This window comes from Rana temporaria, chromosome 7 (genome assembly GCF_905171775.1).
Source record: "Rana temporaria chromosome 7, aRanTem1.1, whole genome shotgun sequence".
Lineage (NCBI taxonomy): Eukaryota > Metazoa > Chordata > Amphibia > Anura > Ranidae > Rana > Rana temporaria.
Genome location: NC_053495.1, coordinates 172,245,486 through 172,267,998, shown reverse-complemented (window position 1 = coordinate 172,267,998; position 22,513 = coordinate 172,245,486). Strand labels below are relative to the sequence as shown.

The window sequence follows — 22,513 nt, the reverse complement described above, 5'->3', positions numbered from 1 at the left end:
CGGAAGCCTGTCAATCAATTCGGAACGTCCAGTCCCACAGAAGACATACCCGTAAGCGGCGGTGAAAGTACGGTATGTACGGGGATAAAATTAAAAAAGAAACAGCCGATTACATTCAGTCGAGTTGTCAGAATGACAATGTTAAAAAAAAAATTTTGGGTGAACCCCCGCTTTAAGCTCGTGCAATGTTGGTCAGCGTGCTTGCCCCCTCCCTGTGGGGATGTAGTCCCAAGGGAGGGGGGTGAGCACGCCGACTAACCCCCAGCCAGAGTGGCTCGGTGATGGGGGGCAAGCTTTCTGAGGAGAAACTGGAAGTGAGAAATTCAGACAAAGAAAAAAAACATTTAGAAGGGAAATCGAAGGAAAAGTGAACCAACATTGCACTAGTTTAAAAAGGAACCTATTTAGAAAATAAAAAAACAAACCTTTACAACCCCTTTAACTCCTAAATCTTGGTATCTACACTTGCCTTTTTCAAATGATAGGTCTCTCTTAAAAGGCATAGTACACTTTTAAATGTTTTTGTTTTTACCTAGGCACTGGTGTAGCTCTATTGCCTGGGTCATTTGTTTGCCTTGCCTAGTAATGATGAGCTTAAATGTGGTGACTTTTTGGGTTTTAGTGTGTATTCATTCACCTAGCTTGTGCCCCAGGGACAGGCAACTTCTTGTTCCGGGGTCACATGGTATCTAATACATGCTTTGCCATGAGCGAGTTTATAATGTCTTAATACTAATGCCGCATACACACGGTCGTTTTTTGTGATGAAAAAAAAACGAAATTTTTAAAAACGTCATTTAAAATGACCGTGTGTGGGGAAAACAGTTTTATGTCTTCTGAAAAACGACAAAAAAAAATTCGAACATGCTTCAATTTTTGATGTCGTTTTTCAAAACGTTGTTTGTGTCATTTAAAATGATAGTGTGTGGGTAAAACGACGCTTAAAACTACATTTTTAAACCCGCGCATGCTCAGAAGCAAGTTATGACGCGAGCTTGAATGGAACAGAGTTCCGTCGTACGTGCTGAACGTAACCGCGCTTTGCTAGAGCATTTTGAAAAAACGATGGTGTGTAGGCTACGTCGTTTTTTAAAATGAAGTTTGAAAAACTTTGTTTTGTTTCACAAAAAACGACCGTGTGTACGCGGCATTAGTCATCTTAGGAATGTATGTGGGCAACTCAGTCCACCCAGTTCTACCCGCCACATTTGGGTGGACTAGCTCTCTAAAATCTACAGAATACTTGGAACTTACAGTTTTATTTGGAGTTTGTGCTGAGGTTTTTCGAGAAGAAGATGGGGTGTGAGGAGTTACTCTTTTTCTAGTAGTTCTCTTGGTAGACTTTTTCTTATCACTTTGTTCTCCATTATCATTTTCATCCTCACTGCTGCTGGTCAAAGCTGAATCCTCAAGGAGAATACAATCATCCTCGCTTTCATCCATTTCATCAAGGGCGTTCTCTGTCAGGAATCTGGAAAAAAAAAAACAGAAATATTACTATGTAGGCTTGTCATTAGTAGTACCCTGCACTTGAATTCTAAATTTCCCCAACCACCCAGCAGAAAAATTATGTTCCGAAAAAAGGCATCCGGCTCCTACTAGAATCGGTGTACCTAAAATACCAGCATATTAACCACTTAAGCCCCAGACCTTTAGGCAGCTAAATGCCCAGGCCAGGTTTTGCTTTTGATTCGGCACTGCGTCGCTTTAACAGACAATTGTGCGGTCGTGCAACGTGGCTCCCAAACAAAATTGGCGCCTTTTTCCCCCCACAAATAGAGCTTTCTTTTGGTGGTATTATATCACCTCTGCGGTTTTTATTTTTTGCGCTATAAACAAAAATAGTGACAATTTTGAAAAAAATTCAATATTTTTTACTTTTTGCTGTAATAAATATCCCCCAAAAACATATATAAAAATTATTTTTTTTCCTCAGTTTAGGCCGATACGTATTCTTCTACCTATTTTTGGAAAAAAAAATAAAATAAAAAATAAAAATCGCAATAAGCGTTTATCGTTTGGATTGCGCAAAATTTATAGCGTTTACAAAATAGATAATATTTTTATTATTTTTTTTTTTTTTTTTACTACTAATGGCGGCGATCAGCGATTTTTTTCGTGACTGCGACATTATGGCGGACACTTCGGACAATTTTGACACATTTTTGGGACCATTGTCATTTTCACAGCAAAAAATGCATTTAAATTGCATTCTTTATTGTGAAAATGACAGTTGCAGTTTGGGAGTTAACCACAGGGGGCGCTGAACGTGTTGGGCTTCATCTAGTGTGTGTTTACAACAGTAGGGGGGTGTGGCTGTAGGTCCGATGTCATCGATTGTGTCTCCCCTATAAAGGGGATGACACGATCGATGCGCCGCCACAGTGAAGCACGGGGAAGCCGTGTTTACATACGGCTCTCCCCGTTCTTCAGCTCCGGGGAGCGATCGCGACGGAGCGGCTATAAACGAATAGCCGCGCCGTCGTCCCGGATCGCTCCCCGAGGTAAGCCGCCTGCCGCGGGGGGGGGGGTGGGGGGGTCCCGATCGGACCCCCAACCCGCGGAAAGGCAAGGACGTATATATACGCCCATCTGCCTGTCCGTGCCATTTTGCGGACGTAAATAGTCGTGCGGCGGGCGTTAAGTGGTTAAAATTCTTAAATCGTACATCACAGGACACACAGTACTTCATGTTTATGACTTCTTGGAATGTCCCAAAGAACCGAACATGAGGGGTGGGAAAACCTAGCAACCAGACAACTGACAAAAAAAAAAAATAAAAAAAAAAAAAACACCCCACTACAAAGCTGACTGTAGGATGTCTCGTCTGAAACTGGCATTCACAGAGACACGAATATCTACCAGGTAACATTTGGTAAACGTGTGAAGAGAAGACCAGAAGGCAGCCTTACAAACTAGAACGGAACCTTGATGCTGAATTGCCCACAAAGCAATGACACTGCTGGTAGAATAAGCCTTGACCGGAACAGGAGGAACCTTGCCCTGGATGCCACCAAGGTCAGAGAAACAAACCAACGATTCAACCCAGAAATAGTGAACGCAGATGCAACCTGACCCTTACGAGGACCCTCAGGCAGAATAAACAGTCAGACTGTTGAAATAAAGCGGTAGATTTCAGATAATTTTAACAGCTAGAACATCCAAGGAGAAAAGCTCCTTCTTCTTAGAATGAATAGTATTGGAACAAAAAGAAAAAAAAAAAAAAAAAAATCCAGGGCCTCAATATCCCCTTATCCTGGTGTGGTAACGACAACCAAAAAGACAACCTTGCACATAAAAAGTGACAAGGAAATCTCTTGGAAAGTTTCAAAAAGGAGAAGTCTGCATAACAAGACCAAGTTAAGTCGGCACAGGCAGAGAAATCTGACACCCTGAACAAAAGACTTTCAAGGAATGGGAATTACTGGGCCGGCATCCACTCAAAACATCCTTCCCTCATCCACATCTCTGCCTGTGTAATTTCATAGCTTGCAGAGGGTAAGTAGGCCTGCAGAGGGTAAGTAGGCCTTGTCGATCCAAAATGAAAGCAGTCTCCCAGCCGAGAGGCATGTTGGCTCAGGCCAGACATCAAAGTGGCAAGTCACCCACAACACAAGTGTTCGAATACTTGTGGAGCGCTGGTGCTGCCATTGCTGGAACGGTGTTCTGTTGTAGTCGGGAGTTGCTGATCGCACAGGCTTCAAATTTCAGAGAAAGACAAAAACGGCTCCCATGTGCAATGACGTTGTTGAGCATGCGCCTGACTCGCCCCTTTTGAACACTACTACTGTGGTGTGTTGCTCTGTAAACCAGGTACAATTGCTCCTGGACCAGGGCTGTAGACAAACAATCCAGATTAAGCCACTTCCTTCCCCAGCAGGGGTGTTCACAATAAGCCATAAATAGAGAACTAAAGCCCAAAAAAAGGAAAAGAATAAAAAATAAAAAAAGGAAGGCTAGAGATTTGAGCCAACAAAATATCTATGCCTGAAATAGTTTTAAAGGACTATTAAAATTCAGGTTAAACACAATTTGGCGAATCTGATTACATATTAATAAATATACACATTACTTTATCTGTTTGCGAATCCGGGTAACAGACACCTGTGCAGATTTCCTTCGCGATCGTGGTGTCTGTGGGTCCTCACCATTTATTTCTTCTGATGGCCTAAGAGGGAAAAAAAAAAATTATTTCAGGCTGTGATAGATTTTTCAAAGTCTACAAAACAATAGTAAAAGGGAGGAGGATGCACCTGCTTGTTTAGTACTGCACATCTGTTAGGCCCCTTTCACACTGCCGGACCATTCAGTTCCGCCTGTCAGTTTTTTTGGCGGACTTGAACTATGCTTGTCTATGGAGTGTCGGATGTCAGTGGTGACATGTCCGCTGACATCTGATAAAATCAGACGGATTGGATCTTGTGACGGACATGTAGTCTGTTATCGTCCGATCTCTCCATAGCAAGCAGCGGCGCTGGACAAGCCCCTCCTCGCTCAGTGAGCGGAGAGAGACCCGTCATTCACCGGCTCAGCGGAGAACAACGGAGAGATCTCCCGCTGAGCTGGCGGACCGCTGCAAGCGGATCCGCCCTGTGTGGAAGGGGCCTTAGTGTTGTAAAGGTAAACTTCACTTGAGTCAAAGCCGAATACGAAAGCATGAGCAGTATCCATGCAAGTTTAGATGCTGCAAACAAGTGGGCATACAAAAGGTCGCTAACAGGAAAGAGTAGTGCATTTCCCAACGTCAACAAAATACCCTCTAACACAGAGGCAATTAGAGAAGTACCAGTATTGTGGCGAGTCTACAGAAAAAGGGATTTTTAATAACAGCTTACCTGAAAAATCCTTTTCTTGTAGTACATCACGGGACACAGAGCAGCATAGCCATTACATATGGGTTATATAGTGTACCTTCAGGTGATGGACACTGGCACTCTCCGACAGGAAGTTCCCTCCCTATATAACCCCCACCCATAGTGGGAGTACCTCAGTTTTGTAGCAAGCAATATGCATCCCAAAATTCCCCATAAGAGGGGTGGGAGCTCTGTGTCCCGTGATGTACTACAAGAAAAGGATTTTTCAGGTAAGCTGTTATTAAAAATCCCTTTTTCTTTATCGTACATCACGGGACACAGAGCAGCATAGCCATTACATATGGGATGTCCCCAAGCAATGCTCCATGAGGGGAGGGAGACAACCAGAAAAAAACAAACAGGAGGTGCCACCGGACAGGAGGAGGTTAAATTGCGGCCTGGAGAACCGCCTGCCCAAAAGCTGAATCAGCGTTCCTCCCAACGTCCATTTGATAAAACTTTGCAAATGTGTGGACAGACGACCAGGTCGCTGCCCTGCAGACCTGAGCCATAGGGACCTGGTGATACGCTGCCCAAGAGGCACTTATAGCTCTAGTGGAATGAGCCTTAACCGATAAGGGTGGACTTTTCCCCTTCAGGCCATAGGCCTGTATAATTGTCTGCCTAATCCACTTAGAAATAGTGGCTTTAGACGCTGCCTGGCCCTTCTTGGGCCCTTCTGGCAGAATGAATAAGACGTCCGTCTTACGAATCTGGGCTGTAGCTTCCAAGTAAATCTTTACAGCTCTAACTACATCCAAGGAATGTAGTAACCTCTCTTCCTTAGAAGAAGGCTTTGGAAAAAATGATGGAAGAATCACATCTTGATTAAGGTGAAAATTAGACACCACCTTAGGCAGGAAGGACGGAAGCGGCCGCAAAACGACCCTGTCCTTATGCAGTAATAAATAAGGTGCCTTACATGACAAGGCTGCCAACTCCGACATTCTTCTGGCGGATGCCATGGCCACCAGAAACACTAGTTTCCTAGTCAAAAGGACCAAAGGGATCGCGGACAAGGGCTCAAAAGGCTGCCTTTGCAAGGCCGATAGAACCAAATTTAGATCCCAAGGATACAGGGGAGCTTTAATCGGGGGATTCACCCGAATGACACCTTGTAAAAAGGATTTCATTAAAGAATGGGCAGCCAAAGGTCTCTGGAAGAAGACCGACAAGGCAGACACCTGCCCCTTAATTGTGCTGACCGCCAAACCTTTTTCCACTCCCAATTGTAAAAACTCCAGGATTCTCCCAATGGTATATTTGCGGGGATCCCATTTCCTGGTCTCACACCAGGTAATATAGGCCTTCCACACCCTATAGTATATTAACCTGGAAACTGGTTTCCTTGCGCTTATAAGGGTGGAAATGACCTGCCCTGAAAGGCCTCTGTTTCTGAGAATCAGGGACTCAGCCGCCAGGCCGTTAAATTTAGGGCCTGTAAGGCAGGATGGTAGAATGGCCTTTGTGAGAGGAGGTCCGGACGTAGAGGGAGGACCCAAGGCTCCTCTACCGTCATCCTTTTTATCAAGGAGTACCAAGGTCTTCGGGGCCACGCTGGGGCCACTAGAATCGCTGGCTTGCGTTCCCTTTGAATTCTGTGAAGAAGACGGGGTAGCATCCGTATTGGAGGGAAGGCATAGATTAGCACAAACTGATGCCAAGGGCACACCAAGGCATCCGTCCCGCAGGCCAATGGATCCCTCGTTCGAGAGACAAACTTTGCTACTTTGGCATTGAATCTGGATGCCATAACGTCCACCTCCAGAGTACCCCACTTCCGGCAAATGTCCTGGAACACTTCGGGGTGGAGGGACCACTCCCCTGGGGACATCTGTTGGCGGCTGAGGAAGTCCGCCTGCCAATTGTCCACCCCGGGGATAAAGATAGCTGAGATGCAGGGGACATGGGCTTCTGCCCATGAAAAGATCCGATCTACCTCCCTCTGGGCTGCCTGACTCCTGGTGCCGCCCTGGTGGTTTATATAAGCCACGGCAGTGGCATTGTCGGATTGTACCCTTACTGGGGAGCCCTGCAGAATCTCCGTCCAGCCCAAAAGAGCCAACCGAGCTGCTCGGATCTCTAAGACATTTATGGGTAGGGCTGATTCTGCCCTTGACCATTTCCCCTGTAGGGTTAAATCGTCTAGGACTGCACCCCATCCCGATAGGCTGGCATCCGTGGTTACTATCCTCCAAGAGGGGGGACTGAACGATCTTCCTTTCAGAAGATTTTTTGTGACTAGCCACCAACACAGACTCTGCCTTACCGCATAGGGAAGAGAAATGGGAAGATCCAAGGCCTGGAGTCTTTTGTCCCAGGCCGTGAGAATTGCTCTCTGTAGCCTTCGAGAATGGATCTGGGCATAGGGCAATGCCTCGAAGGTGGCCACTAGCTTTCCCAACAGGCGCATGCAGAGGCGTATAGATGGCCTTGTGCTGCTTAAGACTACCTGGATTAATTCCCTTATCGAGTCTACTTTGGACTGGGGCAGGAAGATCCGTTGTCGTCTTGTATCTAAAATTAGACCTAGATACTCCAACCTTCTTGTGGGCTGTAAGGCCGATTTGTCCCGGTTTAGAACCCAACCCAGGGACTCTAGGCAGTTTACTACTAGCAACACTGCCTGATTTAAGCCGGCCGCTGAGTGGTCGACTACCAGAAGATCGTCTAAGTAGGCCATGACCAGAATGCCCTGTTCCCTTAGGATGGCCAACACAGTGGCCAGGATTTTCGTAAAAACCCGAGGGGCCGTGGCTAGTCCGAACGGAAGGGCCACGAACTGATAATGCCGATAGTTTAGGGCAAAACGCAGAAACCTGTAATGGCCTGGGAAAATCGGAACGTGCAGGTACGCGTCCTTTATATCGATGGAGGCCAAGAACTCCCTTCCTTGAAGGGCGGCCACCACCGAGCGAATGGACTCCATTCGAAAGGACCGGACTCTTAAAAAGCGGTTTAATGACTTTAGGTCCAGTATAGGCCTGACGTCGCCGTTTGGCTTTGGGACAATGAAGAGGTTTGAGTAAAACCCTTGTCCTTGCTCCCCTGCTGGTACTTCCATAATCACTCCTTGAGATAGGAGTCGCTCTAGGGCGGACAGAAGTGATGCCTGCTTTTGAGGGTCGCCTGGAAGTCTTGACGCTTGAAAGTGAGGAGGGGGGAACTCCCGAAACTCCAGCTTGTACCCCTGAGTCACTGAGGACAGAACCCATTGGTCGGTAACTTTGGCCCCCCACAACTCCGAGAAGAACCGGAGTCTTCCCCCCACCCGAGAGAGTGGGGGCGCCCCTTCACAAGGCTGCCTTAGGGGCAGCCTTAACCGGCTTACGGTTCCATGGTCTCTTGTTCCCTGCAGCTTGCCCCTGTGGCCTGTTTGCAGCTGCGCGTCCAGGAGGCCGTCGATACTGCCTAGAGAATGAGGGCCCTGGGACTGGAGAGGTTGGACGCTTAAAAGAGGGACCCCGGAACCTTTTCTTAACCGGCAAGAGGGTGCTCTTACCACTAGAGATCTTTTGTATATATTTGTCAAGATCTTCTCCAAACAATCTTTCTCCCTGAAAGGAGAATCCAGTAAGGAGTTTCTTGCAGGGGGTTTCTGCAGACCAGTTTTTCAACCAAAGCAATCTCCTCATATGAACCAAAAATAGGTATAAGCGAGAAGCTTGTTGGATCGAATCCTTGATTGCGTCTACCGCGAAACATAAGGCCCTAGGTAGGTCAGCTAGATCCTGAGCTTGTTGGGCTGGGAGGTCCTTTAGGGCCTGCTTTGCTTGGTCTTTTAAAGCCTGGCAGACGCCAATGGTCGGCTACAGTCGGCTGGACCACTGCCCCCGCTGTGGCAAAGGATGCCTTCAATAAGGTCTCAAGCCTTTTATCCACAGGGTCTTTAAACATGTGGATATTGTCTACTGGACACGTTAAAGACTTATTGACACATGAGATGGCTGCGTCCACAGTAGGGACAGCCCATTTCTTTGAAAACTCTTCCTCTAAGGGGTACATGACTGCGAACCTTTTGGGAGGCAGAAAAATCCTGTCCGGCTTAGCCCAGTCCTGAAAAATCAGGTCCTTTAACAAAGGATGTACCGGGAATACCAAATTGGCTTGGGGCGCTTTCAGGGAGCCCAATGAGGATACCGCGGAGGCCAGAGGCTGAGGCACAGGTATCTTAAAAGCCAACCGCACCATATCCGTTAGGGACTGAACCCACAGTCTTTCTGCGTGAGAAGCTGAAAAAGGTTCCGCTATTGTAGAATCCTCAGAACCTAAATGGTCAAGGTGATCCTGAGTCTGGTCTCCTTGATCTTCCAATTCGTCAGCGGAGAGGATATCCTCCTCCAGAGACTCAGACCTGGGAGAGAGGGATCTAACCCGCTTCTTCCCTGCCAAAGATGCCGTAATTAGAGCGGCCATCCTCCTTTCCAATCCACCCAAGGTGGAGGCTAACATCTCTTCCGTCACATAGGAAGGAGCTGGTTGAGTAGGGCCAGCCGTAGCACCTAGCAACCCTGATGGCTCACCTAGGACAACAACCTCCGGGCATTCCGGAGCAGTAGGGGCCGCTGGATTTTGGATATCCTCAGAGCCTGATGGAGAACCCTTTGGTTTTTTAACCGTCTTAGCGTTTTTAGCGCTACCTGCACCCTTAGGAGTCATAATATACAAATTCTGAGGCACTCCGCTAGTATACAACTGACTGTAATAGCTGGAGGAAATACACATATAATCAAATAAATGTGAAACAATAGGATAGGGTAATGTTAGAGGGACTCCAAACCTCCCATAACCTATAAAAAAGGAAAATCAATACTGAGCCCCAAGGGCTTCAACTACCAGTCTGGTATTGACCCCCTAATGCTGGGCTAGGTGAGCACCCCTAAGTGTTCAAAGGCGCTGCTTAGTACACAGGCTTTGAATGCAAACTTTTAAGCCAGAGGCTCCTTTAGTAAGGTGTACTTCCAACAACTGCCACCGGGTGTCACTGTGCCAGAAAGCTCTGTCAAACCTTCCTATGCTGTAGCCAGCATCGCTGCTCCGTGTCCCTTCACAGCCTGAACAGCCCACCAGGATTTATCCTCCCTGTGTGCAGGGAGGAGGAGCCGTCCGGCGTCAACCGCCCCCTCCCCGCGTCGTCGTCGCTCACGCGCGCACAGGTAAGTAAATCGCGCGCGCGCCAAACGCCATCAGGGAAAGCAGGAAACAATGTGGAGAGGAGCATCAGGACCTGAAACGCTGGAGCAGCAGACACAGGTAAAAGGAAGCTTTCAACTGTCTCCCTAATGGTATGGTTCCCTCTCTGTGGAACACCCTGCCCCAAAAATAGGCCCTCCTTGTGACGGAAGCAGCAGCAGCCTACTAGCCCAGCCAGGGGAACTATACCTGGGTGCTTTGAGCCATCCCGTTTGAAAACTTTGTGGTTCTCCTTTGCCCATGCACAGAGGCATAAAAAGGCTACCCAAGAATCCCCTGTAGGAAGCCTACTGACAAACCAAGTTCCGTAGGCCCCCTGCTTACCTTTGCACGCCGCAGGGTATTGCTCTGCAAGAGGCCCAATCTTCCCCCTTCACCGTGGGTATGGTCATAGACCTTCAGGGACCGGGGTCTTAAAAGAACACCACACACCTGGACCTATACAGCACCACTGGCAACAGGTATTCTCTAGGTATAGAAACCAGACCTGGAACCCAGGGTCCAGCCCTCCAAGGAGAGGCATTATAGGCAAAACCCCATCCACGAATTGGGGCCCGGGTACCGTCCACTTTGGCTATGAAGCACCTTGGACGGATCCGGTCAGCTGGCCCTGGTCCCAAGGACTACTACAGGCACAGCCTCAACGTGCACCAACACCTAAGACACTGGCGAAAAAACTGAGGTACTCCCACTATGGGAGGGAACTTCCTGTCGGAGAGTGCCAGTGTCCATCACCTGAAGGTACACTATATAACCCATATGTAATGGCTATGCTGCTCTGTGTCCCGTGATGTACGATAAAGAAAGACCAACATAAATATCTAGGCCACATCTTAAGCTGGCCATATACAGATTGACATCGTTGATCAAACAATGTTGAAGGGACATGCTGGATAACTTATCGACTAACGGCTGCCCCCACTGACCGCTGTATTCTGACAGCAGCAGGATTAAAAATTTTAATTCAGCCACCCTCAGAATGGCTGAATTAAAAAGAATACGAGTGTTAAAAAGAGGCACCAATGCAGTCCAAAGTTTCTGCATACAGCGTGTTAATACAAGCCCCAAAACACTGGAAGGGGAATTATTTGAGCTGCATGGCAGCTTCTAGGTTTAATTTTCAAACCTTAACTGAATAAGCTAGGATAAAAGCTTATTGGTTGCCATGCAGAACTGCTCCAGATTCTGTCTGCTCAAGTGTTAATATTTCCCCCCACCCTATATCTGGCATCTAATTTGCCATTTATAAAAGTCCTGCATGCAAACCTTAAAGCCCCATACACACGGGCAGGAAGTCAGGAGACATTTGCTGGGTAAAAAATAAAAAACACAGCTGACATTCTGCCCGCATGCATGTCTGTCTATCTGACAGAAGCCGGCTTTTGTCAGACGTGCATGCTGGAAAAACAGCATCTGACCGACCAATGTTCACGGTCTCAGCCAATGGCAGAGAAAGCTGATTGGAGTATTCTGGCAGGGGAATACAACAGCTCAGCGGAGGAGATCGCTGAACATTGTGCTAACCTTGCATGGTTAGTACAGCAGCTCCAGCCAGAGCTGACAGTTTATTTTGTTCAACCCGTGGGGTTGGACTAAAATAAAAACCAAGTGTGTACCAACTTAAATGTATGCAAAAAAATGTGTAAGCCATTTTCCTGATGCTTCCTACACCTTCATGGGTACAATTTGAATACAAAAACTCTTCACTTCGACAGTTAAGATTTTGGAATCCAGGGTGAAAAACTGGTGGCAAAAAAAAAAAAAAATTTGTCATATTAAAACAACTGTAACCCTGAGAACCCTAGCAAAACTACCCATACACATATCAGGAATCCCCCAGTGCTGCAGACTCAAACATGGCATTTCCAGACATTAACACTTCTCCTGACGGTGCCAGTGGGACTTGCCTGGGAATTAGCAAATACAAAAGATCAAAAAGTCATTATCTGCATATATTTGGAGAGTTGGTAGGAATGTATAGGAAGGAGCCGATCTTCAATGGGGACAGGGGGCATTAATTCAGTAAGATTTTCAAGGCAAGGGTGCATTTTAGATGAATTTCTATTACTGTGCACTACTTCGCGCCCCCCACCCCTCAAAAATAGTTGGCTTTCGCTGCACTTTTTTGCCAAAACCAATGGGCTGCCTTAATGCAATGCGCTTTAACATGTGTGGGTTGCTGCACAATAACAAAATGAATCTGGCCTTAAGTTATATGTAAACCCAAATAAACCTTGCACTTTTAGTCTAAATGTTGTTATATTTGATAAGTGCGCAAAGTTAATTTTGTGAAAAATTTAGAGCAGTCGTGTATCCTCTGCACAGTTCTTGTTTTATCTCAAAGAGCCTCCCAATTCTCATCATGGACTACAGAAAGATTAGCCTTCATATTGTAGAGATCCAAAAGTGGGAGTGGTTGAGTAGCTTCACAAACTAATCTGGGCAGGGCCGACAACACTCATTCCATTCCACATAAATGTTGTGTGTAGAAAGCTCATAACAGAGTTTTAGTGCCAAGTGGTAGAACAACGGGTATTATGTACTTGCGCAGCCTGTAAAAGGATTTTTTTTTCCCGCCTTCACATATGCTTTAAGAATGGAAGGACCGTTTTGCAGCTATAAATATTACATGTTAGTACCTCCTGGAACTACTTGTGCTTCTCTTTGGTGTATCATTCAGTTTTTGTGGCGTTTTGGACTTGGATGCCGCTGAATTTTCAGACTTGTCAATACGCTTTCTTCCACTGATCATTTCAATGCTAGAAAAAAGATATCCGGTTAGAAAACTGGCAATGACGATTAAGGTGTCAAACATGAAAACCAGAAATAAAGGCTGATAGCTACAGATTATCGGTCCACTTACGGGGTTTTATCCGATTTTTGCTCTTCTAGGGCAGTACGCCTTAGAGGGGTCAATCTCAGGTTAAGCTTTGGTAAATCTTTATGAGGTTGTAGAGGGATGAAGCACGAAGAGATGTCCTCTTCATCAACAAACTTCTTTGGAGGGGAATCAGGGAGGCCAGAGAAAGCCACTTTGCGTTTAGGAGCAGCTGCGTCCAGAGGTTTAAATTCATCCTCCAGGAAGGTGTCTTTATTAACTGTCTTCTGAGATTTAGGTGGACCTAAAAAAAAAAATAAAAAAAAATCATCAACCTTTAAAACCAATAAAAGGGATTGTATGCCATAGTATTTTCTAAAAGGCTGAAGGGGAAGTGCCGTTCGTTCGCACCCTCCCCCATCACTACATTTGGAGGGGAGCAGGTACCAGTTTAAGATTGATGATCTACGATATATACGCTCCATCCTCCTTCCCCCTCTGCCTTCTGGGACAAACACAGGTCCCAGAAGACAGCAGAACCATTCAGAAAGAAAGCACAGCACAACACGTATTTTAAAACTTTTACATTGTGCTCTATTTTTTACCGACTGGAGCTCCTCTTTAAGAGGACGGAATGTTAAATCTCTTAAGACCATACTTGTAAAATCTATATGCTAAATTTTTGGGTCCGTGCAGCTGTGATCTCACTATAAATAGTTCCTATTCCGCTTGCTGAAATCATGATTTATTTTAGAGGATGCAACAGGAGGTGCTGGAACACATAAAGGTGGCCAGGGACATTTCAAACTCCCAACAAGACAGGAAAACATCTGGAAATTATGGACAGAAGAGCTCACAGTTGGCTTAATATCTGCACACCTGCAGTGCAGCAAAACACACTTTGGCTGGTGTTGGTACAAGCTCTCTTTATAAACAAAACCTCATTCTTTAGCTTTCAATTGTAACAAAGCACAAAAGCATGCAATGCAAGAGATTAGATCAGTAGGACTTTAAGGAAGGACCTACTGTTCAGTTGCAGCTTCTTCCTGACTCCAGGGGTGCTGGTTCCATTGGGTAGTCTCTGTGCCCCTCTGTCCTTGGAATGAGAGCTCTTAGATGCTGAATGGCGGGATTCCATTTCAGTGTCTTTTTTCTGTGACTTTGCGGCGCTGCGGGTGATTAGTCTGCTCTCCGCGGTGTCGCCTTCCATGGGGTAAAAGTTAGGTGTCGGCAGAGATTTATTAGGTAGAGAACCATTGCTAAGAGCAATCCCTTCTTTTGCTTTAATAACACTGGCAGTGAGAGGTTTAAAAGATTTTCCATTCCATGACAGCTTCAGAAACAAGACATTTTCAGATTTCTTGGGTTCAGGGAAAGGATCATCAGGCTTCAACTGGGATATCTAGAAAGGAATAGCAAACAAAATGATTACCACAGCGATGACAAAAAAGTGAAGTGTCAATGAAATGTAACACTAAGCTAAAAATATAACAATCTAGGACAGCCAGCCACAGCAGGACAGAGGTGGATCACTGCATCATCTGATGATCTTGCTGGAGTAAAATGAGCCAGAGAGCTCACTAAGAAGGTGTAATAAAATTAAATTTTTGAACTTACCGTAAAACCCCAGAAAAAAAAAAAAAAAAAAAAAAAAAAGTCTGTTGAGGGATACAAGTAGGGTTGCCACCTCATCCCTTTAAAACAGAACACATATGAATTTAATATGAATTATGAATTGAGGCTAATTTAATTTAGATAAGGCTCCACTTGAGTTCAATTACCACCTTAATCAGCCACAGAACCTGTGTAATTCATATGTGTTCTGTTTTAAAGGGATGAGGTGGCAACCCTAGATACAAGAAGTCTTTAACCTTCAGGTTATTACTTTCTCCTATCATTGGACACTGGAGAAGAGAAAAAAAAAAAAAAAACACAAAACACACACACACACACACACACAATCCAGGGATAACGCCCTCAGTTTTGTAGCAAGGCAGTACTGAGAGCAGGATCATAGACAGATGTGGGCCTTGTGATCTCCATGTACAGGATTATTTTCTTTCTCTTCCGCTGAGGAACAAGTCTCAACTTCAGGAGGTCCAAAAGCAGTCCAAATGAGGGGCGGGCAACAGAGCAAAACAAATGCCAACAAGCCCAAGGAAGCAGAACTGGGTACTTCCTTGTAGCTAAAAAAGCCACCCAAAAGGACTTTGTGCCCTAAGCCAGTATCAGATAAAGTCAAACTCTGCCTTGCTGAACTTGGACAAATGGCAGGAAATTTGCTTTTTTTTTTCCCAACAGGACAGAGGTACGGAAGTTTAAAGTCCCAACTGAGGTGCAAGTTGGAAACTACTTTAGGCAAGAATGAAGTTCTGGGACTCAAGGGTTCCTTGTCAGATAAGTCCATATTCTTCTTTCCTCCATTTGGATAAGATTTCATTCTGCAGTGGTCTGCTATGGAACTGGGCATAATGAACCACTTCAAAAAAGGTAGCCACCATCAGCCAAAAAATCTGCATACAAAAAACGCAGGGAGGGTTGCTTGCAAGCCAAGAGCTGCTGGACTGCTGACCAGAGTTTTTGTAATTTGTCCGACTGGAGGAACACCTTGGTCTGCTCTGAATCAAGGATCAGTTCCAGATACTCCAAGCGCTTGCAATAAATTGGCCTTACCGATAATCGGTCAATCTCTAGTCAACATGGACCTCCTGGGGTTCTGGATCTACCCAAAGTCCTGTAGGGTACGCATGGCCAACGCCACACTGTTGCACAAAGACAAGCACACAGAACCAAGTTGTCCAGATAGATAGCCGATCACAGCAATCCCTTGTCTCAGCAAGGAGAGCGAGCACGAGAGAGATCCTGTTTGATCATGAATAAAGAAGCAGAAGAGGTGTCTCTCAATGAACGCAAGAGAAAAATGTTTTAACAGTAAGGGTGCTAAAATGAATCGCTGCATCGCGATTCAGGTGTGCCAGATGCGGCATCGATGCATACGATCGGGAGAAAAAAAAAAAACACACAAACACACACACACACACACACGATTGCCAGGTGACATCATCAGCGAGGAATACTCAACCCCACCCGCCTCTCTTCTGATCTGATAGCTACACTCAGCCCCGCTGACATCAGGAGAGACACAAAAAGAGAGGCGGGCCGGCCACACTGAAAAAATGCAGTAGGAAGCTCCATATTTTTTAAAAAGCACATACAGTGGGGCACTTAATGCATTGTAACACAGTATTTATTAAAAACAGTTATTTTAACAGCAGTGAGTACAAATGTGTTTGTACTACACTTACAACTTGTACACACACTCCGTGCCGACAACTCCCTGGCTTCCCACATTCCACTGTTAAGTCCTAGTGTGCTGGAAGGTGCAAACTGGGAAGCCAGGGAACTGTCAGCACAGAGACAGTACAGGGAACTTCACAGGGCTGTTTGTCAGCTGTGGATTCTAATCCCTCTTGACCTCCCAGCAGCAGTGTGTGCATGCCTGTACCCTGTAGTCCAGTTTTTAAGGGAGTGAGGTTATTTTTAAATTCAAAAGTCAATTGTTTGTTTATTAAAAAAGTCATCTACCTCTGATGTTCCTCACCTGCAGGACTCCATGATGACCATCTTAACATCCTCCCTTTGATTCTTCCATCCTTCAGTCCACACACACACACACTACAATTTTTATCTTTTTTTTTAAAGTGGTTGTAAACCCTTACAGACCACTTTAACCTACAGCTAAGCCTAGATAGCGCAGGCGCACTGAGCGTGCCGTTAGCGAAGGTGATCGTGCCGTCACTAGTGGCTCCCGCGCGAACTCACTACGGGAGAGATGGCAGCAGTGGAGGTGATCGAGGATCTCTTTGATCTCAGGTAAGTAATTCATAATGAGCTAGTATGCATACTAGCTCATTGTGCCTTTCTCTTGCAGGTGTTTTTTTTTGCCCGTATTATTTTAAGAGAGTTTTATTCAAAAAAAAATTTAAAAATAACATACATCCACAGTTTACAGCATGAGTATATAACCGTTATAGTCTTAACATTCCAATTGCATTTCATAAACATAATGTATGTATTTGCCCATATTGTCAGTGAAGTCTGAACAATAAATACTACCATCATTAGTCATTGCATGGTTAGAGGTGTGCTGCTTTTTTTTTTTTTTTTTCCTTATCCTCCATCCTTTCTCTCCTCCATCAATCACATATCTATCTCAAAGCCGTTTTCTTTTGGGTTCAAGTTTATTACCATCCTATGTTTTCAAGTCTCAGTACCCAAACCATTTTTATCATTGAACTCTTTCATTCCTATCCATGGATTCCTCCATCTCCAGACTCATCCATCCTTCAGTTCCTATCTCCAAGACTCATCTGGCCTTCCATTCTCTATACACGGATTCCTCCATCCCCAGACTCTTCCACCCTTCCTTTCTTATTCATGAATTCTTCGATTCCTACCCCTCCCTCATATCCTGGACTTTTCCACGTCCTTGTCCCGCTATATGCAGGGACTGTTTTTTTAATCTTCTAAATGTTTGATGAAATCGAATCGTTGACCAGATAATCAAAAGACCAGTGAAGATGTGCACCTCTATTTAACAGTAGTGTAAACCAATTGGACAATGTGTTAGAAGGTGGTAAAGTTAAAGATTACACATCTAATAACTGGAAAATCTCAGTGCCCCAGAGTTGGCATTAAGGCTTCTGATTTTCCACTCCCTGTACTTACCAAAACAGTTCCAATTATGGTCTCTGCGTCAATGTCATTGTCACATGAACTGGATTCATAAAGGAAAATTTCCTGAGGGTGAGGCTCCCTGTCTAGCAATTTCCTCTTCTTATAGGGCACCTCTTCATAGCGTAAAAACCACTGTACAGTGGCATGTTTGCTGGCATGTTTTTCTGCACCTGCAGTTGGAAAAAGAAACACAGCTGCAGGTTTAAAAACGTGATGCTTTCTGGGGGGGGGGGGGGGGGGGGGGGGGGGGTCTTTATGAAATGGGTCAAATAACTTTTGCACAGTTAATACATGACACTCTCCAAATGCATATGGTGTATTTACAGGTAAGAAGTAAATGGCATGTTGATACCTAGGATCCTATCAAAGGCCAAGATCCTCAACTCGAGTCTTGTTTTCATTAATAGTATATAGGTGTTGACGCTACAAGGCCAAAATAGTCCTCATTTATCTGAAATGCCCCAATAGCAACGAGTATGCTTTTATTTTGCACTGCAAGGCTTCACTTCCCGATTCCCTTACCAAAGACGGCGGTGCCTCCACCCGAGAGCCAGATCGGCTTCGGGTGCCGACATTGCGGGCGCCCTGGACAGGTAAGTGTCCATATATAAAAAATCAGCAGCTGCTGACTTTTAATTCAATTACATTTTCTCGGCAGAACTCCGCTTTAATGAAATCACAAACAGCATTAAAAATCTGACAGGTTCTTATCAATATCCATCATCCGAAAAATAAAGATAACCTTCTACCAACACCTTTCTTTTAGGCGTTTCATAACCCCCCTAAAAGCAGAAGTCACGCACAGAGTGAGTGCCAGCATGGCAAGATGTGTGGCAACCGCTTGAAATAACCCCAGAGCAGGCCAACAGCAGCTTGTAAGCAGATTTTCTTACCGTCATCATAAAGTTCTTTTAAAATTGCTACAAAGGGCCTCTCTTCATCGTCACCCTCAATCAGTACAAAGTCCCCGGGTACAATAGTAGTTTCAATTTCATTTGATTTCATAACAAGTCCCCTAAAATGGAAATGTCAGGTATAAGGTGTTACATGGATAAACTTAAGACCATGTATTTAATTACAGAACTTCACTAAAAAGGCACCACACATGGAGAGAAATTTAATAAAAATGCAAACCATTTACCCATATCGAAGGTGTAACTGTTTCCTGTCCTTTATCACCGGTCTCCCATGCCAGCCGTACACACGTCGCCTTTTAACTCTGGTAAAGTACTTTGTCATGATTTCTGTACCAATGAAAAATCAGAGAGAGTTATCCAAAAGAGTAGAAGCGCACGATACACTTTTTATCCAGCTAGCTACTGGCCTTGTCATTGGATCATGCAGCTACCTAGTGGTTGAAACTAAAAAGGCTTCAATGTTTTTTTTTTTTGTTTATGTATTTTTGTGAAAAAGCATCTACCATCTAAACAGAAACAATGACACATCACCTTAAAAAATGGACACACTTATTAGCTCTGTTTCTGGTGGATATAAAAATCTCAAAGACTAAAGAGCAGCCCCATGGTGGCCTGCTAGAAATCACCACCATTCCGACCAGCTATTCTCAACCAGTGTTCCTCCAGAGGTTACCAGGGGTTCTGTGGGTTGTGGTTGTGGCTTATTACAAATTAACATAGTTGGTAAGGTTGAATAAAGACAACAGTCCATTCAGTTTAGTGTGTGCGTGTAAAAGGCATTTCCCATAGCCCCTTTAATTGTTTATGTTAAGATGCATGTCTTTTAAAGCTATCCATACACCTTGCTGACACCAATTGTGGAAGAGAGTGCCACATCCTTACTGCCCCAACAGTGGAAAACCCACTACACAGCTTAAGGTTAAACTGCTTCTCTTTCCCGTCTCATCGTATGGCCGTGTCCTCTTATACTCCCTGGGACTAAAAGTTTCATACTTCTGCTGGGATCCCCATTGAGATATTTGTATATCGCCATCACATTTCCTCTCAAGCGTCTCTTCATATTAATTTAGTTGCCTTTATTTGGACTTTTTCCAGCTCCACCACATCCCTTCCGATGATTGGTGACCAGAACTGGAAGCAATACTCCAGATGTGGCGGAACCAGATTAACCTCTATTTAATGGTGCCCACTTTCCGTGGGTTGTGGCCGATTGACCTCTATTTTGATGGTGCCTGCATAGTTCCAGGGTCAATGCCAAGTGGCAAAGCCAGCAGTATGGCACTATTGATCTCTTTAAGCTGCCTGTAAGGATGGCAACCTGACCACCACTGTAAGGGCCGCAGCATTCCTATTGACCACCAATGTAATGTTTTTACATTGCACTACAATAAGTTGGTTTTGGAATGGGTTCCCCAAGGCCTCAAAATTATTTAAAATTATTTTAGGGGTTCCTCTGTGGCAAAAGGGTTAAGAAAGGCTAATCCAGACTAATCAGGTTAGGAAAAGGTAAGATGTTCTTTTAAAGTACATTTCCACTTTAGCAGTGAGATTTGGAAACCCACCATCTGTTCATACACACACACACACACACACACACACACACACACACACACCATACCTAAAAATATAAAAAAAAAAAAAAAAAAAAAACATTTCTTGCCCTCTTTGGAGCAGCTTTTAGAGGACTGCAAGCTATTTTGAACACGTGTAATGACAGGGACAAACTGAGACAGGTCTTCCAAAGGGAACATTAGTTCTGGAGACAACCAGGGAATCCCTTACTTTGTTGGTATTTCCTCCCACATCCTGTTGTGGCTATGGAACAGGAAGTGAAGAAAATCTCCCCAATGGGAGAAAGATGGCAAAGACTAACAGTGATTATAACCCTGACTATCTAAAACCAGAAAAAAAAAAAGAAAATTGCATTCAGTACCAATTTAATATGCAAAAATGAAATGACACACACACACACACACACACACACACACACACACACACACACACAACCAGTGCCGCTGCATCCCGCCCACATCTCGCACCATTCATGTGGCCATGCACGGTGCCGGACCAATAGGTTTCTACTAGAGGTAGACCGATTATCAGGGCTGTCATTTTTCTAATTTTCCGTAAGAAACTTAATGATATTACTTCAAGGGGTTGTACTGGGGTGATGGATGCAGCTGCAGGCATCACCCCAGTACCGTTGTTTAGAGTGGATGGTCAACTTTCTTGTAATAACAGCCAAAAAGGCTAAGCAGCCACTAGGCCGTTATCACAAGCAGCAGAAGGAGACGTCCCCCCCCCCCCCCCTCCATGTCTACTGTCCCACCAGCCGACACGTCTGCCAGCTGGCCGGAGACCTGAACAAAGCTGGAATCAACTTTGATTGGGTCTCTGATCTAGTAACCCAGACGTGATGTCACAACATCACTTCTGGATTACTGGCATCCTAAAGGCACCAGTTTTTAAAAAAAATAGAAAGTATCCATAAACGCAGATCTTGGCGTTTTAAATATTCAAGTGCAGAAGAGGAGTTTGGAGACCCCAGATCTCTCCATAAAGAGTCAAACAAAGTCTCCTTCACTAAACAGTAGTGTGATGGCAGTGGAAGAAGCCTTGAATTCCTATGGCTCTCAGTACAAGCACAGGCCTTGCTGCCCTCCAAGGATCAGGGGATAACCAAAGGAAACACTGTAAAAGAATGAAGAGGGTGCACCAACCTTGTGCATTACCCAAGTGATATCTATTCAAACCAAAAAGGAAACATACTCACAAACAAACAAGTAGATGGTAAAAGCATAGAGTCCAGAGTCCAGAATAGACAAAAAGCAACCAGTTCACAGGGACTGAGTCCAACATGCCAGAGGACCTTCCAAATGGCTAATGCATTTCGAGGGGGGATCCCCTCTTCCTCAGAGCCAATCTGTGATTCTGCATTGCCACATTAATATAGTGAATAGGTCACATTGTGGACTTTTACTAGCCACTTGTTTGCAAGTATGTTTCCTTCTTTTTGATTTTAATATCACTTGGGTAATGCACAAGGTTGGTGCGCCCTTCATTCTTTTACAGCTCTCCATAAAACGAGTACCTGTCACCGCCTATTACAGGCACAATGGATTTTTACAGAGTACCTGTCACCGCCTATTACAGTCACAATGGATGTTTACATTCCTTGTGACCAGAGCTTTTTTTCTCAGAAAATAGGTGCAGGAACACAACCACGACCTCGTTCAGATTTCACAAACAGTAGAAGGGTCTTAAAGGGGAATTAAATACCAGGATTGCATTACATACAGAGAGCAGAGTTTAGGGGGTTACACACAGAGTGCAGAGCTGTCACTTGTAAACACAGAAACCAGACTTCTGTGTTTACAAGTGATTGTGGTGAGCAGGCACCAAAGGGTCTGAGCCAGAGGTGGTGGAACTGAGTTCCCCCAAGTTCCCCCTGAAAAAAAACCCTGCTTGTGACAGCAATAAAAGTGATCCTTTTAAAAAAAAATTAAAAAAAATTGCAACAGTGCAAAAATACAATTTTTACATGTACAGAATATCGGCACCCGATATCGGCTTGAAAGGCCACAGCAAAATTGGTATCGGCCCTGAAAACCGGCATTGGTCGACCCCCTACCAGGTCCGTCACCCCCTCACAAACACATGACCACATCCCAAGACCCCAATTGGGCAGTTTTATTCTGTCCTTGGGGCGCAGAGCACTGTGCCCCGAGCCCTTCCACCCTGTGATGCCAGCGAATCAGCTTATTGGCCATTCAGAACCCGGAAAAAAAGACTGGGTGAAGACAGAAGCTGCAGCATGGGACAGTCCAGGGGAGCGCTGTCATAGGGCGAGTGCGGACCTGCGCGCCCCCCCCCCAAATCCTCCAACACCCCCCCCCCCCCAAATCCTCCAACACCAGCCACCACTGCACACACACGTTCAAGTGTCGGGGTGTCTCAGCCTCAGTGGTAAGTAAAAGGATTACACCATCTTAAAA

At 45.1% G+C, this 22,513-nt stretch overlaps 1 protein-coding gene across 2 annotated transcripts in view; it reads right to left on the bottom strand.

The window, feature by feature from the left end:
- ORC1 (origin recognition complex subunit 1) overlaps positions 1 to 22,513 on the bottom strand; it is a 38,213-nt gene that overhangs the window by 15,198 nt on the left and 502 nt on the right. For both annotated transcript variants that reach the window (XM_040360470.1, XM_040360469.1), the window contains exons 2-9: positions 18,743 to 18,845; positions 18,495 to 18,616; positions 17,593 to 17,771; positions 13,891 to 14,266; positions 12,910 to 13,168; positions 12,686 to 12,805; positions 4,073 to 4,168; positions 1,255 to 1,471 (exon numbers count right to left, since the gene is read on the bottom strand). In XM_040360470.1, coding sequence (XP_040216404.1) covers positions 1,255 to 1,471; positions 4,073 to 4,168; positions 12,686 to 12,805; positions 12,910 to 13,168; positions 13,891 to 14,266; positions 17,593 to 17,771; positions 18,495 to 18,616; positions 18,743 to 18,840 — 1,467 coding nt within the window. In that variant the 5' untranslated portion in view covers positions 18,841 to 18,845. The remainder of the gene's footprint in view (positions 1 to 1,254; positions 1,472 to 4,072; positions 4,169 to 12,685; positions 12,806 to 12,909; positions 13,169 to 13,890; positions 14,267 to 17,592; positions 17,772 to 18,494; positions 18,617 to 18,742; positions 18,846 to 22,513) is intronic.